We start from the raw sequence: 17,706 nt of genomic DNA on the forward strand, positions 1-17,706 counted from the left end.
CCACTTCCGGTACATACAGAAAAAGTCCCACTTCAAAATAAAAGCTCTTCATCTCAGACTAGAGTCAGAGCCGGTTTATTAGTTTGTTTATTTTATTAAGCGTGTTCGAGATACACGAGAAATTCTAAACTATATAGCACGTTATTATTATTTATATGGTCAGAAAAAATATTGGTTTTGATATTATAATTTATTAATATTTAAAAATATATAATTCCCTCTCACACAAACAATAATGCACAGTACTCCAAGCTTATAATGTAGGATTTCCCCTAATAGCAAACTCTTTTTAAAATTTGTCCAAACTGATATATTTATCTAAAAGCCAGGTTTATGGAGAACCTATTGTTAACTTCACATCTCCGCGGTTATATCAGAAAATGACTTCACCGCTAGAGGGAGCCCGTAAGTTAGTTCTTACATTAAAAGTAAACTATTCACCATATTTGTGATGACCCTTTATTTAATTATAAATATAAATTAAATTAGCTATAGTTTTAGGTACATTTTTATATACAGAAAACGAAATTCGCTAAAAAGATACTCTCATTCCAAACATTTATTTATTCATACTTATATAATTACACACACTTACTAATTTAAAATAAAAAAAAAAAATAAAAAAAATCCAATATATCCATAGATATTTTGAAGCTTTTAAATTTTATATGAATCCCTTTCTTAAAAATGTTTTCAGTAAACAAAATAAAAAAAAAATAAATATACAAAAAAAAAAAAAAACATGACCATATGCAGAATTTTTTATTCTGCTAAAGTATGGGTTTTACACAGTAAAACCCACTCTTTGCTACTATGAGCTGATTGTTTGGCAAGCTGATGCTGAAGATACAGCCAGAGCACGTTTAAAAGATATAAAATCTGTGCCTGCAAAGCTGAAAAAAAAAAAAAAAAAAGTTCTGTGTTGAGAAAATCTGTAAATTTTCCAGTATGAAAATTATTAAACATATATAAATTCTGATTTTGCTCCATATAACCCATTCATTTGGGCGCCCTCTAGTGGTCAAACAACATAATGACACTTAAAACTAAAAGAAACCATGCCCCCCCCAATCCAAATTCAGATTAAGTAAGCATTTAAACACTTTTTTCACTTGTTAAAAAAAAATTGTTTGAAAAAACGTTCTTGAATCCTGAATGTAATTTTCTTTAAATGTACCTGTTAATTTACCCTGTCTGTTGTTGTAAAGAGTATTATGGAAGAGTGCAATAAAAAAAATTAAAAAGAATAACGATTAAACTGATTTCTTTGGCCAACTTTGGGCAAATCACAGACTCCAGAGCAGTTTGGTTTATAAAATTTTATTAATGTTACATAAGTGTTACACAGGGAGTAAAACATGTCCACAAGGCTTTTGGAGACTACAATTGAGGATTAGCAAAACAGAATAAGTGGTCCAAATCTATTCCAAACACTCACTGGACAACAACGCACCCTCACACGTGCACAAATCTGCAATGAAAAGTTCTAAACTGGACCCTGATCTTGGCACGTGTGCCAATTCCCATTCCATCTTGTACTTAATAAACAAAGACATGCATGGATCGATACCCAATTCAGCTTCCATCGTTTATTTAGCTCTAATTCTCTTAAGTGCCGAACTGCCGTTCCACTCCCGTTCCGATTCATGCTTTAGGTGAAATGCACATCATCATAACCACAGTGGGATGTGAGCTTTGAGCTTTTAAAGCAGCCATCAAAAGCAACAAACAAAAATAAAGGAAAATAAAGGAAAAGGAAAAATCACCAAACAGTGAGACGTCAGTTGATTTGGCCATGTTCAGTAGTGAAACGCTGCAGAGATATACTAATATAGGTCACATATGTCACAGGTCACACATGCTCACGTACACTAAATAAGCAAGTTCAAACTAGGAAAGAGGGTTCTAATCTAAATGTTGTGCGGAATTATGCCCTGCTGAATACATACACCCAAATACCCTTACTCCCATACACGCATACACCGAGGGCTCGGGTGCCGCCAGTTTGTGATAAACTAATCAGGAGTGTCATTGGTAACAACAGTGTCACTACAAACAACTGTTCTACAGATCCTCAACACTCCTACTACTTTAACAAAGTCCTAAACCTCACTCCAATTCACAACATAACAACCAAATCTGTGCTTCCAAATCCTCTCCGTGGAAAATCGACAAGCGAAAGCGACCACACAAGTGTTAACGGCATTATGGAAAGAAAGAACGCGGAGTAAATATTTTACCAAAAACACTAAGCAAACGCATCATATGATGGCATCCACAAACTACACACACATCGCTCTCCTAAAGTAAAAATCGCACTGGATTAAATTGGTATCTTCAGTTTTCTTTACGTGGCAGTCTTGTGAGTTCTTTTTTATTTTTTTATCATTAGAAGTAAGAAGTGAGAATCATCATGGATTTATTTCAGTGGCATTACCCATAGCACATAACTGACTTGAGCAGTTGACAACCATGATATATATATATATAGATATATATATATATATACATATACGGTGATATATAAGAACAATATACGCGTGTGAGAGAACCGTTATCTAAAGTTTTAAATATCCCTGCAACAAGTCTTAAACATACCAACTGAGAAGAGAAAAAAAACACAAATCTAATGAAATGCATGTCTTTAGTCTTTAATCTTTGTTGTCTTTTTTATTTAACTCATTTTTTTTAAGACGCTGGTATAAAACAAAGCTAGTCATACTTTTCTACAGCAGAGACGGCACGCAACAGAAGACCAGGACAAACACAAACCAAGGAATGGAAGGTCTCTCGCCCCAATTAATCATTAATATCTCTCTCTCTCCTCATCCAAAAGCTGCACTGTGAAAAGACTCAATGATTGGATTTTTTTTTTGTGTGTGTGTGTGTGTGTGTGTGTGTGTTTTCATAAACAGCTCTCGAATGACAATATTTTTTCCTTTACTAGAAGAATTAAGGTAGAGTAATAAGGAATGGAGATGTGTAAAAAGGTTTTCTTTTCCTCCTCATCAGTTTTCCTCCTTAGTTTTCTCCTCCGTCGCCGCCCTCTCCCTCATCCGCTGCGTTGTCCGATGTCCATAACTGGGAAAAGATGGAAATAAAGAAGAGAGAAAGCGTCAAACAACAAGCAGAGCTGAGGCTCTTAGACCTTGTTTACACCTTTTACTGATTTTAAATCATTAAAACTCCCACACAATTGACACACAAAGTTCCTTTCAAAAATTCCTTGTCCAGTGTCATTTGCTGCTATATAGGCTACGTTCTCTTTACGTTCTCCACGTTGCTCAAATCTGATTTTTTACTCAGATCAGATTTGGATCTTTGTCTATCTTGTCGGTTCACATTCAGTGTAAATGTAAGTGTTCTGTATCTGTGTGTAATGTGAACGCAGAATCTGTTCCTGAAACACCGTCTCACATGCTGCACATTGATACCTGTATAAACGCCTCCTTCTTCACCAACAACAAAAAAAAACTCATATTAGAGAGAGGAGAGACTCGTAGCTTTATAAAGGGAAATGGATGAGTTAGCAGCTCATATGTGGAGCATCTTTTACTGGAGTGTAGAAACAGTAAACAGCTGCTCTGAAGTTCATGCTCAGCTCCACGAGTTTAAACTAAAAAAAAAAAAGAGCAGGCGGTTTGCTTTTGCTGTTTTTTTTGCAGCTATAGCTGCACAGCTGCACCAAGAGATACAGTGTGGGTACGAGAGAAGAGAAGCACATAGCACTAATGCTACTGCTAATGTGTAAAAGCAAAAAGATGCACAAGTTTAGATTTGACTGTTCTTATTCATGTTGCATGTCTGTGGATCGGATACGTATCTGATTTAGGAGCACATATGAAGGTGACTCAAATCTGATTTGAAGAAAAAAAAAAAACTGATTTGAGTCACTTCAGCTTGGTAATGTGAACGCAGCCTTCAGTATTCAGAAGTGAAGCACACATGATATTTCACAGTTATCTGTAAGCTGTAGTATGGTCTTGTCAAACTGTGCTGCTGTTTGCTTGTTAGGACCCAAAGAAACAACTTATTAGCTTTAGACAGTCAATACTCAATATATCAAGCCCAGGGACAGAAACCAGCATTTAAAATCCTTCTACAACTGGCCAATTCTGAGTCCTAGACATTCAGTACTTTCATAAACCCAGAAAAAAGGACACAAAGAGAGTTACTCACTGTGAGATTGTCTCTTAGCAGCTGCATGATGAGGGTGCTGTCTTTGTAAGACTCTTCGTTCAGTGTATCGAGCTCAGCAATGGCTTCATCAAACGCCTGCAAGCAAACCACGGCCATTTACAGCACTGCTTAAAAAAAACAAAAAACTGGCAAATAGAGAAAAATTCTCACTCATGGCAGAGTGAGGTATAACATACCTGCTTAGCAAGGGAGCAGGCCTTCTCTGGAGAGTTCAGGATCTCGTAGAAGAAGACGGAGAAGTTCAGGGCCAGCCCCAGGCGAATGGGGTGTGTTGGCTGCATCTCTGTCTTGCTGATATCGAACGCCTTTTGGTATGCATCCTGAGAATTCTCTATGGTGGCTGGGGAGCAAAAAAAAAAGGAGGCAAAAAAGAAAAAGAAAGAAAGAAAGGTCAATTGTCTACAATTGTCTGACAAATAAGTGGTAGTGTCCCCAGCCACGTGTATAAAAACCTCACAGAGACAGAAAGATCATGACCTGTTTAACACTTCCAGTAAGAAGCATGAGTCATATCAACACACACAAAGACTCCTGCAGTTGCCCAAGATAAAATTAGCAGTGTCTCCTCCTTTCCTTCTGGTGCTGAATGAGACACAAAGTCTCACTCACAGACCCTGGCACACTGACCTAACATTAGAATTGCTGCATAATGCAAACTACTTGGATGGAAATAAATAAATAAATGATTAAATACACCAACAAACGAAATAAATACTGAACGAAACACAAGAAAAATACTCTAAATGTTCACGGCAGCAGAGAATAATGTAATTTACAAAATGTACTGTATTTTTCACACTATAAGGCGCATTTAAAATCCTTTAATTTTCCCAAAAATCACCAGTCTTTTAATCCAGAGAGTGTTATGTATGAATTCTATCAGTCAGGTATTAAGGAGCAGTAAAGCCACTCCACTGAAGTACAGAGTTATACAGGAGATTCAGTTTAGTTCTCCAGCACTGAGACTGGAACAGTATTAGCATTAGCCAGTATTATTAGAAGTATCCGCTAACCACACTAAGCGCTAGCATTTTTGCCGTTCAGAGGTGAGTATTACCGGACTGTAGCCTGCTGCCAACCCCGGCTATCACTGCTGGAGCAGCATTAGCATTAGCCGTTAACCACGCTAAGATCAGCTTTACTGCTGTTCGCCAAGGTACGTGGGACAAACCGCTTACTAATATGAGCTTACTGGAACACTCAGGTTTCCTCAGTGTAGCCCTGACGGGCAGATAGAGCTAACTGTTAGTTGCTAACGCTGCTGCACCCAGCCTTAGTGGAAATCTAAAAATCTAAGCTTACTGTAGATAAACGAAAGAGCTTTACTCACCCAAATAAACAGTTTTCAAGAGAGAAATCTGTGTAGATTAACATTCAGGGCTCGTTTGACTATGAAACTATAGTCTAAATATTAGCAGCTGTGAGTTCAAAAGAAAATACATATAGGCTATAAGCTATGTGACATACTGACTAAAAAGCAAAAGCTGCTAGAGGTGTTGCACCTCTGAGGAGTCCTTTGGTTTGCCAGCTAACTAAGTTAAGTAAAGCTAAGCTAAGCAAACAGAACTGTAATTTAAAAATACCTTATTTTTAAGTTGAACGATCTTAATTTACACAGATTTCTCTCCTAAAAAATAGTTTATGTGGGTGAATAGAGTGCTTCTGTTTATTTACAGTAAACTTTACAGTAAATGTTTGGGCACCCCAACAGAAAAATTACATCAATATTTAGTAGATTCTTTCTTTTACAGAAATAACAGCCTCTAAACTCTTCCTATAGCTTCCAATGTGAGTCTGGCTTCTGGTTGAATGTCTTTTAAAACCATTCTTCATTTTACGCACTGAATTATAAGGCGCATTTTATGCAACACCAGTAAGATTACAGAATTTCTCCAGCACTAAGGCTGGAGCATTAGCATTAGAGGTTAATCGCTCCAGCAGTGCTAGCTAGGTTAGGAGCAGGCTACATCCTGATAATGCTCACCTCTAAATGGGGAAATAGCGGTTAGCGACTAATGCTACTCTAGTCTCAGTGCTGGAGAACTAAACTGAAACTCCTGTATAACTCTGTACTTCAGTGGAGTGGCTTTACTGCTCCTTAATACCTGACTGATAGAATTCATACATAAAGGAGAACTGGATTAAAAGGAGCACTAAAGATTTTGGGGAAAATTAAAGGATTAAGTTATATAGTGCAAAAAATACAGTATACATTGACTGCTCTGTGGATTCCTAGCCTACAACATTATATATGATGGATTTTTTTTACCTTTCTTATCGTCTCCAGAGGCGACTTCAGCAAGGTATCTGTAGTAGTCTCCCTTCATCTTCAGGTAGAAAACCTTGCTTTCAGGATTTGTGGAATTTTCAATTAAATATTTGTTCAACAGCTCCTGTAAAAAAAAAAAAAAAAAAAAGACAAAATATTAAATTAAATGAGGTCAAATCATCCACTACAGTGTTACATAAAAAACAGGATGCAGTGCAGATGTACATCACTATAGTTCTGCCTTATGCTCTTGGCACATACAGCCCTCCTGAGCACATGACCCAGCTTCTGCCCCAGATCTAAAAACACTGTCCTTCTAATGCAGCACAAAACACATGCAAACCTACCTGCCAAAGAGGTACACGAGAACTTTCTTCAGTGCTTTTCTTCTTGCTTTAAATACGCATTTTTTAATCCAATAATAAAACGATAACCTGATGTGTAAATTTTCTTTAATCTGTGTGTGGGAAAACCTCTGTGTACACCTGAAATTACACAATCTTTTAATACTTGAGATGCAATATAAGAACGATGAGTTAAACTTTTCAAACCTAAGAGAATTTCATTCCACGACACATTTTATAGTATGCAATAGGTAATAAATCAATAAGCAGACTTTTCTTTAAACCGTCCATCATTCTGACCTCATTAATGCTTATCATTAAACGCAATCAGATCTTCAGAAGGTTAAACCATTCAATCTTGCTATCTAAAGTGAGGATTTGATATTAAAATGTGCCTGAGACTAGCTGCAAGTGCGTTCATCTTTTTTTCTGAAAAAAAAAAATAATAATAATAATAAATAAATAAATGAAGCTGTTTAAAGATAATACTAAATACCAGATTAATCAAAACCTCAAGGATGACACACAAAATCCCCAAAAATGCCCAGTATCTGAGCTGCAAACTCCCTTATTACCCTAAATTCAAAGAAAATTATCAGTATGTAGACAATACTACACTATAAGCATAGTATTTAAAACACCCTCCTCCAGCAGCTCATGACTTTTCCTTATTAGTAAGTAGGGGTATATCGATAACGATAGAGATATTAAAAAATATTTTAAAAATACAAGAATTACAAAGCTTTACAATTTACACATTTTACACACAACCATTTATACTCAGCACTCATCCATACACAGGTGAGAAGTCACAGCCAATAGAGCACAGCCTACTCTCAACCAGAAACAACCGTCCACCTGGAGGGCTGCATCGGGAACTACAGCATTCACCCAGGACATCTGTATTGTATACAAACCCAATCCTATACAATACATACTATACAGGTAGTACCCTTATGTGATAATTGGGGGTGGGTGATATGGCACTATATTTCAGGGTATAATATTGTTCACCATATTCAAAAATGTTGACGATATTATTGCATACTATACAAGAAGGCACACATCTAGTCTGAGATATTGGTAAGTAGACTTAGGGTAGCTAAATGGTAGAAAAATTAATTTGTCTGTTTAATTCTATATAGAATTAAAGAAGTGTCATATTCAATCACATTGCACAAACAAACCTGACTATTGAATATCAATGCAACTAGCCTTAATTATCTGAAGTATTATCACATTGACACATTTTATTCTATATAAAGCTAGCATTTGTAGTTTGGTGGCAAGAGTAATAATGCAATAGACCACACTATGTCCTCACCCCCTCCAGAAACAAGCAATGAGGGCAATTGTCTCTAGTATCATCATCATCATCACTATAATTACTGTATTTTCAACATATTTACAAGAAAGAAAGAAAATTCCAGGTTGAAACATACCATACAATGGCTAAACTGAAATACCCTATACAACAACCAGACATTGTGTACCTAGAACCTACAAAAGCAAACACACAGCATAAATAAACCCATTTCATTATATCATTGTAGAACAAACACAATCATGATTACCACTAGAAACAGTTTAGAGTGTCAAACCAGTTGCACACAGGTCCACAATGAGTTGCATATTCAGACCTGTTCTATCTCGCACAGTAAATGCCAGGAGGACTGCCATGAGCTTTTCTTCATTCTTTACATTCATGGGATTCTGAAGAAATTCAGATGCAGTTCTAGGCAGTTAAAGCCAGGACAGGAACAGGCTCAGTGCTAAACAAACATCTCATTTCTCTCCAACATATAACAGTCTAATCAGCCAAACACAGTTCTTCAAGTTCCTAAATCAGCTGAGCAAGCAGTACACTGAACTTTGACCAGTACATGTGTCAGGTTTCATGCGTCTTTTGCCTGTATGCATGCTAGTGCTCTGGGTCTTTACAGGAAAGTTGTTAGTTCACTCAGCAGCCATCTTTGCAACGCCCCCAGGAAGTCATTTCCAGTCACACAACACAAGATCAGGCTCTGATTTCTGTGAAAGGTGACGGAGCACAACACTCTAAATTGCGCAGATCTCCACACCAAGGGGAGCTCCCCCCCCCCCCCTTATACCAATGACCCTCCTCTTTACCCCAAAAGCATTAGCTACACTTCATATTATATCTCATGTGGATGACCTATTTATTTATAACATACACAGTGGTTCGAAAAAGTTTAGGCATCCCTAACATTTATATGATTTTTGTTAATAAAATAATTGGTTGTTCAGATCAGCAATTTCAGTTAAATATATCATATAATCAGATGAACAAAGTGATATTTGAGAAATGAAATTAAGTTTATATGATTTACAGAAAGTGTGTAATAATTATTTAAACTAAATTAGACAGGTGGATAAATTTGGACATCCCAACAGAAAAATTACTTCAATATTTAGTAGATCCTTTTTTTTTACAGAAATAACAGCCTCTAAATGATTCCTATAGCTTCCAATGAGAGTCTGGCTTTTGGTTAAAGGTATTTTAATCCATGCTTCTTTATATGCACCAAATTATATAGCAGTAGCTAGTAATATGAACAGGGATGTCGGCATTTTTTCCAACTAAATTCAGCCTGCAAGACCTGTAAAGCTAAGCTAATTAAACAGAACTGTAATTCTTAAAAACAATTCAAACGAGTGCTGGATGTTAATCTACCTAGATTTCTCTCCTGAAAACCATTTATTTACAGTAAGCTTAGATTTCAAAATATCCAATAAAACTGAAGCATTAGCGTTAGCAGCTAACCACTGGCAGCTAATTCTGCCTGACAGAGCTACACTGAGAAACCCCTTAACAGCAAATAAGCAAGCACTGTGGTTAGCAACTAATGCTAATGCTGCTCCAGGAGTGCTAGCCGTGGTTAGCAGCAGGCTACAGTCAGATAATACTCACCTCTAAACGGCAAAAGAGCTAGCAGCTAATGCCAATATTGATAAAGAACTAAACTAAAACTCCTGTATAATGCTGTATAATACTTCAGCAAAGTGGCTTTACTGCTCCTTAATACCTGACTGATAGAATTCAAGAATTCATACATAAGAAGCACTGGATTATAATAAGGCTTACTGATGATTTCTGGGGAAATTAAATGATTTTAAGTGTGCCTTATAGTGCCAAAAATACGACAGTACTCGTGCACATTATAGACAGATATAAGTCACTTATATTTACTTATAATTATGCACGTGAACAATCAATGTAGTCAAATTCGACCTGAACAAAAAAAATCAAAATGATTGAAAAAATCAAATATCAAACACCAGTATCTCAAAGATTTTGGTCCAGTATCAGTACCTGTCTTTCAGTAAGACACTACTCTAAACAAGAATTTAGAAAGCTGACATAGCAATCAGATCATCGTAAACCTCACTGTTCACTACTGCATTAACTGCACAACACTGAATCATTCTGTGAAGGCATTCCTTCTCCAGCTCAAGAGGGTGAGAGTGAACTGCAGGCATGTGGCAGGCTGTCTGGGCAGAAGAAGGGTGTGGACTGGCCTACTCCCAGAGCTAACACTCAAGTTGAGTCAGAGACACACCCTGTGCTTTGTAGACCAGTGGGTCAGGAAGTACATAAGCACCAGTCCTCACCAAAACCAACCCTGGTTCCTCTTAAGCTGACGAGGTCACTGGAAATATTGCTTTCTAGCCATTTAAGAAAGAAAATAAATCCAAAATCTGAAATTAATTAATTTACTTCCATGCTACATTGACTTTGTAAGACAACCCATCCTTTCATGCATAAAATTCACTGCCTTTAATTTTGTACAACTCTATGCCCTCAAGCTCTGGAACACAAATCAGATCAGCCTTTGGAATCATTCCTGGTGATTCATCAGAACTGGGGGCTTTTTCTGAACACACAGCACAACGTACGATAAGATACAACTGATTCTAACATTTACTCAGCAATTACCGTACTTTACGGACTATAAGGCGCAATGAACATCCTATTTTCATACATAAATCACACCGGACTATAAGGCACAATTTAAGTGACACTAGTAAGGAACAAGGGTGTTGCTATGTTGTTGACAACTCTACACTGAGGATCCCCAGGTCTTTTGGTAATCCAGGTAGGACTGCAACGATTAGTTATAATAATAATTCAAAACCGCAATGTCAAATATTTGATCACTAAGTATCAGTATTTTTCACGTTTAAACAACATCCAGATATTTAAATGCCTTTTAAATCTCAGCAGTTCAGCTGCCTTTAGAGATGGACTGATCAAAAAAATATATATAATTGAATTAGTCAAATACCAAAATAATTATAAGTTGATCTACGTAGCTTCTTTTAACAGGGTAAACATGCAGACTACAGTCCAATAAACTCACCTTAGAAGGGTGAAATAGCTAGGTGCTGCGGTTAGCGGCTAATGCTAATTCTGGTTATAAGGTGCACTGATGATTTTTCTCAAAATTAAAGGATTTTAAGTGCGCTCTATAGCAGGAAATGAGACTAAATGAGCAAAAGAACCTGGAACTGCTAAAGAAAATTTCACAGAATACCACGCTTCACACATAGACCAATACAGGAAGACACATCCTCTCATGGGGAAGTGACTAAAAATAGAATGACGTACAAGAAACCTGGAACATGACATTTGACCCTTTAAAACAATCGATATGAACGCCATCAACACAATATCCACATACACTGGTGCCACCAGCAAGGAGCAATCACAAAATAGGCCTACAACCCTAAATATATCAAATGCTACAATCCTGCTAAATGACTCCCCCACGGCAAGAAAGGACAAGCTCTGCTTAATTTAGACATTACTCTCAAGTGAGAGGAAAAAACTAGGCTGCTCTTACATCACATAAAAAGAGGACACTTCTTTTGTAATACGCACATCCATGTAGGCTAGGAAGAGGAAGAACCTTGGAAAAGTGGAAGCTAATGCAAATGCTTAGCCAGACCACTTGTTCATAAAAGAGCAATGCTAAATTCTAGATGTGTGCAGATAATTGCATTATAGACTTATACACAGCTCTGCATCTTTTTTGCTATTTTAGCCATTTCTCAATTTTAGTTTTTAATTAATATTTGGTGGAATAACCCTGGTTGGTTTATAATCACAGTTTTAATTTCATGCATCTTAGCATCATGTTCTCCTCCACCAGTCTTACACACTGCTTTTGGATAACTTTATGCTGCTTTACTCCTAGTGCAGAAATTCAAGCAGTTCAGTTTGGTGGTTTGATGGCTTGTGATCATCCATCTTCCTCTTGATTATATTCCAGAGGTTTTCAACTTGGTAAAAATTAAAGAAACTCAACACTTTTAGGTGCTCATATACAGATTTGTACACAGTAATTAGGTCTCAACATGTTTTTTCTTAGCGAGAAAGAGCACTTTAACATGAATGCCCAAATTTTTACAATTACAATTTAAATGTGTGAATATTCTTAGGAATCAAAAAATATTACTATGACTTTAAACTATGCAATTGTATTATTATGCTATTATGTTCTTAAGTGATCAAATTAGTGTCATAAAATGATCTTAAAATGAAAATAATATCATTTAACGCAATTATAAAAATAGTTATTGCGACAGGCCTAATAATGAAAGTTATTTTTTATTATCTGATTGTCTTAAAACACCTTTACAAGCATCAAATCGTTTAGTCTCAACTCCAGTGACTGTATTTAAAAATATCCATAATGATGCGAAGCATTAGAATATACCTACTTAATGAATATAGAAGTATATCTAAAATAAAGACATGCTCACCAGAACATCGTTGCAGATTTCTTTGAGTTCAGACTCCACTTTCTCCCGGTACTCTTTCACCATCTGAAGCTTCTTGTCGTTCCCCTCGGTCTTCTGCTCAATGCTGGATATAACCCTCCAGGCTGATCTCCGGGCACCCACCACGTTCTTGTAGGCGACGGACAGCAGGTTCCTCTCCTCGTTCGACAGCTCGGTTCCAGCCTCGGTGACCTCCTTCATGGAAGCTGCCATGTCATCATAGCGCTCAGCTTGCTCTGCCAACTTGGCCTTCTGAATAAGCTCTGTTCTATCCATTCTGTTCTTGATTTCTTAATTTATGTTTGCTTGTCGCAACAAAAGTCTATGGGCCACGAAAGCCTTCCAAGCGATTGGAGAAGATAAGAGATTTGATAGCTGGCTAATCAAATGAGTGGAGTGAACCAGGTTCCTCCTAGGTCTTCAGAGAAGCTGAGAAAGTAAGAAAAAGAAAATATAAGTATTAGCAACAAAGCTGAATTATACATAATAAAAGTGGTTGCAAACCATTTTCATTAAAGTATGTTATGCTTCCAATAGGGGTATCCCATATCGTATCATACTCAATAATATCGGCAACATTATTCAATATTGTAAACGATATTTATAAAAACACACGAGAGGGAGTGCTATAATGTGTAATATTGTCAGGATACCACAGTTTCATTGTCGCCGTTTATTAAAAGATTTTGAGTTAAAGAGGAGGTGAAAATACAATCTGATTGGTTATAAACACTCTGCCAGTTAAAATAGTTCCATTGCTGCACTGTTTGGCTTGTAAGCGCTTCATCATTGCTAGGTTACCTGTATGTGGCAGAGTAAAACATGAAGAGCTTCGGTTACAGTGCATTACCGGCTGATAACGGCACTCAAAGAACACCTCTCAGCCAATCACATTGCAGGGTCGGAACCATCATTATCAATTTTGCAATCATATGGCATGTTGTTGTAGCCTAAAAAAAATCATGAGCAACACTAGAACTAAATCTCTGTAAATGCAGTTCTATTAGTAGTACTTTTCATGCCAGATTAGACATTTTGTAGATGTAGTCAGAATTAAAGTAGCTAACTGTAGACAAGAGACAATGTAATTTTATCAAAGATTTACATAGAATTTCAATAAGGATGTGTCAGTCTGACATAATGACTAGCTAGTAATTAGAATATGGGCCGTTTTAAACCTCAAAGATAATAGGAGATATATAGGTTGGGTTAAAATTTAGTTGTCAGAATTACAGTTGAAATATGTGGAATTGCAGTTTTACAAGTAAAAAAATAAACGTAGACAAGAGAATGTAATTTTACCAATGATTTACATAGAATTTCACTAAGAAATGTCATCCTGACAATATGACATACAGATTAAGCTTATTAATCTCCAGGTCTGAGAATACTACTAGGACATTTTGGCTAAAACGACTTTACCACATAATTTAACGAGCTAGGTTAACCATTTACCATTGAAATATACCCAGAAATCGTCAGTCTCGTTTGCAGATATGTAGGCTAAGCTAGCTATTGCTAACTATGTAACTATCTACCCACTAGCATTATGAGTTAATGCCAAGCTAATCTATTAGTCTATTTATGAAATACTTTAAAAACTAAACCAAATACGTTCATACAAAAATTACACGTTTTATCTTTACTAATTAAACTAGTTTCCTAGTTGTTTTTCTCAGTACAGCAACTAAAACTAGTTAACTATGGATTCCTGTGTACCTTAAACACGAATGTGAAGCTTATATAGGTTATGTCAAAATGTTGCTGTCAATTACAGTGGAAATATGTGAAATTGCAGTTTTTACAAGTAAAAATTTAACTGTAGACAAGAGAATGTCATGTTATTTTACCAATGATTTACACAGAATTTCACTAAGGATGTTGACGTTACATCCTGACTATATGACAAGTTAGTAATAATAGATAGGGTTATTATTCTCTAGCTAAGTTACCCTCTATCATCTTGAAGCTAATACACAAGTGAACTTAATGACATACGTTACTTAAATAGGTTAGCTAAACCAAACTTGTTCATATTTAAATATATATATTATATATATATATATATTTTTTTTACATTTATTTTTCAGGAGTTAAATATGGTCTTCTCACTACAATAACCAAAGCTTAGTTTAGCTATTTATAGGAAAAATATGTAAGTTATATTCGCCAGCTATCTCGTTAGCTAACATTAGCTAGTTAGCTTAGCTAACCTACCGCTCCTCTCTCCAGTAACGTTAAGTTAGCTAACGTAGCTAACTAGCGTTAGCGCTAGCTAACTGCCTACAGCGACCCTGATTTAACTAGCTAGTTAGGTTAGCTAGCTTAGCTACTGTAGGGAACGGATACAAGGGCAGCTAGTTAGCGAGATAACACCTGACTACCTTTATGCTTTATTAAGCATGAATTAATCAATTGAAAACGACGAGCTACTGAATCAGAAATGTATTATTTTCCGTTAACATCCAGCCACCAGCTCGGGGGTCGGTCGTGTGCTCGACGGCAGCCGCCTTCATTGTTGAGCCCTGAGTTAGCAGCAGCAGCACAGCAAATCTCCACTACCGCCCGCCCGCCCGTCCTCACAGCCTCACCCATCTACCAACCCCGCGCTTGTAACGGACAGAAAACGCAGCAATACCCGCTGCAGAAGCTCCGAGGATGAGATATAAAGTGATCAACAGCTCCTAACCTGTGCAGTGAGGGTGATATATCCGCTCCGCCGGACTGATCCTCTTTACACTCGGATGGATGATGAAAAAAATGCATTAGTCACCATCAACCGAAAGTGTTGCTGTAGGCCGTCGCTGCGCACACCCTCCCAGCCAATCAGCTCTCTCCAAACCCTAGCGTCACTGGTCCTAGCGCAAAGCGCCGCCCAATAAGCTGTGAGCGCGGGGTGTGGAGGCGGGACCGAGGGCTCAAGTTCGATTGGCCTGAAGGCCGCGACCGTGCGTACACGGGGTTTCCTCCAATTAGAGCAAGGGGAACAACGTCACAGTTGCCATGGCGACTCCCCCTCCCGTCCAGCATCATCAGCATCATCAGAGAAGGAGAGGAGGAGAGCCGCTCCTCCAGTATAGGTCACTTTATTAAAGTTCATCTTTTTACTGACTTTTTAATCACAGACTAAGATAATACAAAGATTAGGGATCTTGCAGGATCACTATTTGCAAGCCTGCAACTTGATACTTTCTGACATAATTGAACTTTTGTTTATATATATTTTTATTTTATACTTTTTTCACTTTGTCGTAGTATAAATGGGAAAACATGTCAAAGAGATACTCTTGCTCACTCCACAGTTCCAACAGTTTCTCCTCCTTTTTCCACAATCCAGGAGAACCGTGGTTTCCAAGCCATCACAGGAAGAGTCTCATCTATGTCCAGTTCCGAAAACGTTCCCTTGCTTGCCTTGCGGCTTCCCGTAGCTCTTCTCCTATTAGTTATTGACATTGTTCACGTCACAATCCCAAATTACCAGTTGAATTTATGTAATGCAGATCCTAAGATTACTGCCCCACCAGCTCTATTGACCAAACACAGCTTTTAATCCTTCTATCTACAGCTCTGGAAAAAATAAGAGACCTCTTAAAAATGAGGAGTTTCTTTAATTTTAGCAAATTAAAAACCTCTGGAATATAATCAAGAGGAAGATGGATGATCACAAACCATCAAACCACCAAACTGAACTGCTTGAATTTTAGCACCAGGAGTAACACAGCATAAATTATCCAAAAGCAGTGTGTAAGACTGGAGAACATGAATATGAACTTGTTTGTTTTGCATTATTTGAGGTCTCATGCAGTTCAGCATCTTTTTTGTTATTTCAGCCATTTCTAATTTTCTGCTAATAGTTGCTCTTAATGACAATATTTACAATCTGACAATCTATCTATTCATATGTTATGTATGTAGGCATGTCAGAAATCCACTTTAAGGACTCATTATTACAAGGAAGTAAATTAGAACTAACGTTTATGCCCTTTTATGGCTTATGTAAATAATATTACAGCATGAAATCTCTTGGTTCAGGTGATTTTAACAGAGATCTTACATTCATCCTGTATGTTAATTACCTTAATTACCTGTAAGCCTGGCCTAAAATGATCACCACACTGATATACTGTACAAATGTAGGAGGAAAATGAACAGAAGATTGGGTCCATGCTTTTGTCCATTCTGCTGAATGGAGGGTTTGAGGCGAGAGGAGAGCAGATGTGAGCATGATGTGACTCATCAGGGTTGGCTGGGTTTTCTGTTGTCAGACACACTGAATAATGGTAAAGGAACGGATCAGACCTGGGTGTGGCAGAGCACAGATGTGTAAAAGGAGGACATTGACGATTCCGGCCTGACCGCGCTGCAAATCGGAAATAATGATTTTACTAAAACTCTCCTTAAACATCAATCTGTCCTGCTTAGAGGAACTGTGACAGTAGAATACATAAATATCTGCCTTTTTAAAAGTCAAAGCTTGCTTTAGATTCTCCAGACGCCCTTTGAAAGATCAGAATTGGTTTAAATGGGGGTGTGACAGGAAGTGTAGAAAGTGTCTGACAGCCTAACGTTGCCTGAACACGTATTCATTCATGTCAGAGCACAATAACTCTCTCTGTTAGACGATGAAACATAACCTCTGAGACTCAGAGGATACTATGACCTCATTCAAAAACACTCATAAGCTGTATTCTTAATAATAAAGATGCCACAAAGAAACCATTTTTGAAAAAGATGCACAGGATGCGTGAGGGAACCTTGGTGAGAAAAAACAAAAGTGGTTCTTCTATGGAAATATTCAAGCAATCAACTTTTTGTAGCACCTTTATGGAAGTGAATGACATAACACTACAGCACCAACATCTCAAACCAGAACAAACACTTTTGCTGGCTTCAAGTCATGTTAGAAATACAGGCAACAATCTGTAAAAAAGTCTAATTTACACAGTTTTTCTCTTATTTCTAACATAGACAGCCAAAACATGAACACTGTCTTACGTTTATTACTTTAAAACACACTAAAGCTTTGAGACTAATTGCTTTGAGGCTAATGGGGCTGCGGTGATCCCACTCCCCCAGTTACTGATTGTT

General features: G+C 37.2%; 1 protein-coding gene across 1 annotated transcript; it reads right to left on the reverse strand.

The window, feature by feature from the left end:
• Positions 1-1,304: 1,304 nt before the first annotated feature.
• Positions 1,305-15,443, reverse strand: ywhaqb (tyrosine 3-monooxygenase/tryptophan 5-monooxygenase activation protein, theta polypeptide b). Its single transcript, XM_022672563.2, has 6 exons — positions 15,308-15,443; positions 12,601-13,047; positions 6,470-6,593; positions 4,377-4,540; positions 4,180-4,275; positions 1,305-3,081 (listed from the first exon to the last, which is right to left on the reverse strand). Exons 2-6 carry the CDS (start codon positions 12,892-12,894, stop codon positions 3,022-3,024), a joined length of 738 nt encoding a protein of 245 aa, XP_022528284.1. The 5' UTR covers positions 12,895-13,047; positions 15,308-15,443; the 3' UTR covers positions 1,305-3,021.
• Between the last annotated feature and the right edge of the window lie 2,263 nt (positions 15,444-17,706).

This window comes from Astyanax mexicanus, chromosome 14, assembly GCF_023375975.1.
Source record: "Astyanax mexicanus isolate ESR-SI-001 chromosome 14, AstMex3_surface, whole genome shotgun sequence".
Taxonomy (NCBI): domain Eukaryota; kingdom Metazoa; phylum Chordata; class Actinopteri; order Characiformes; family Acestrorhamphidae; genus Astyanax; species Astyanax mexicanus.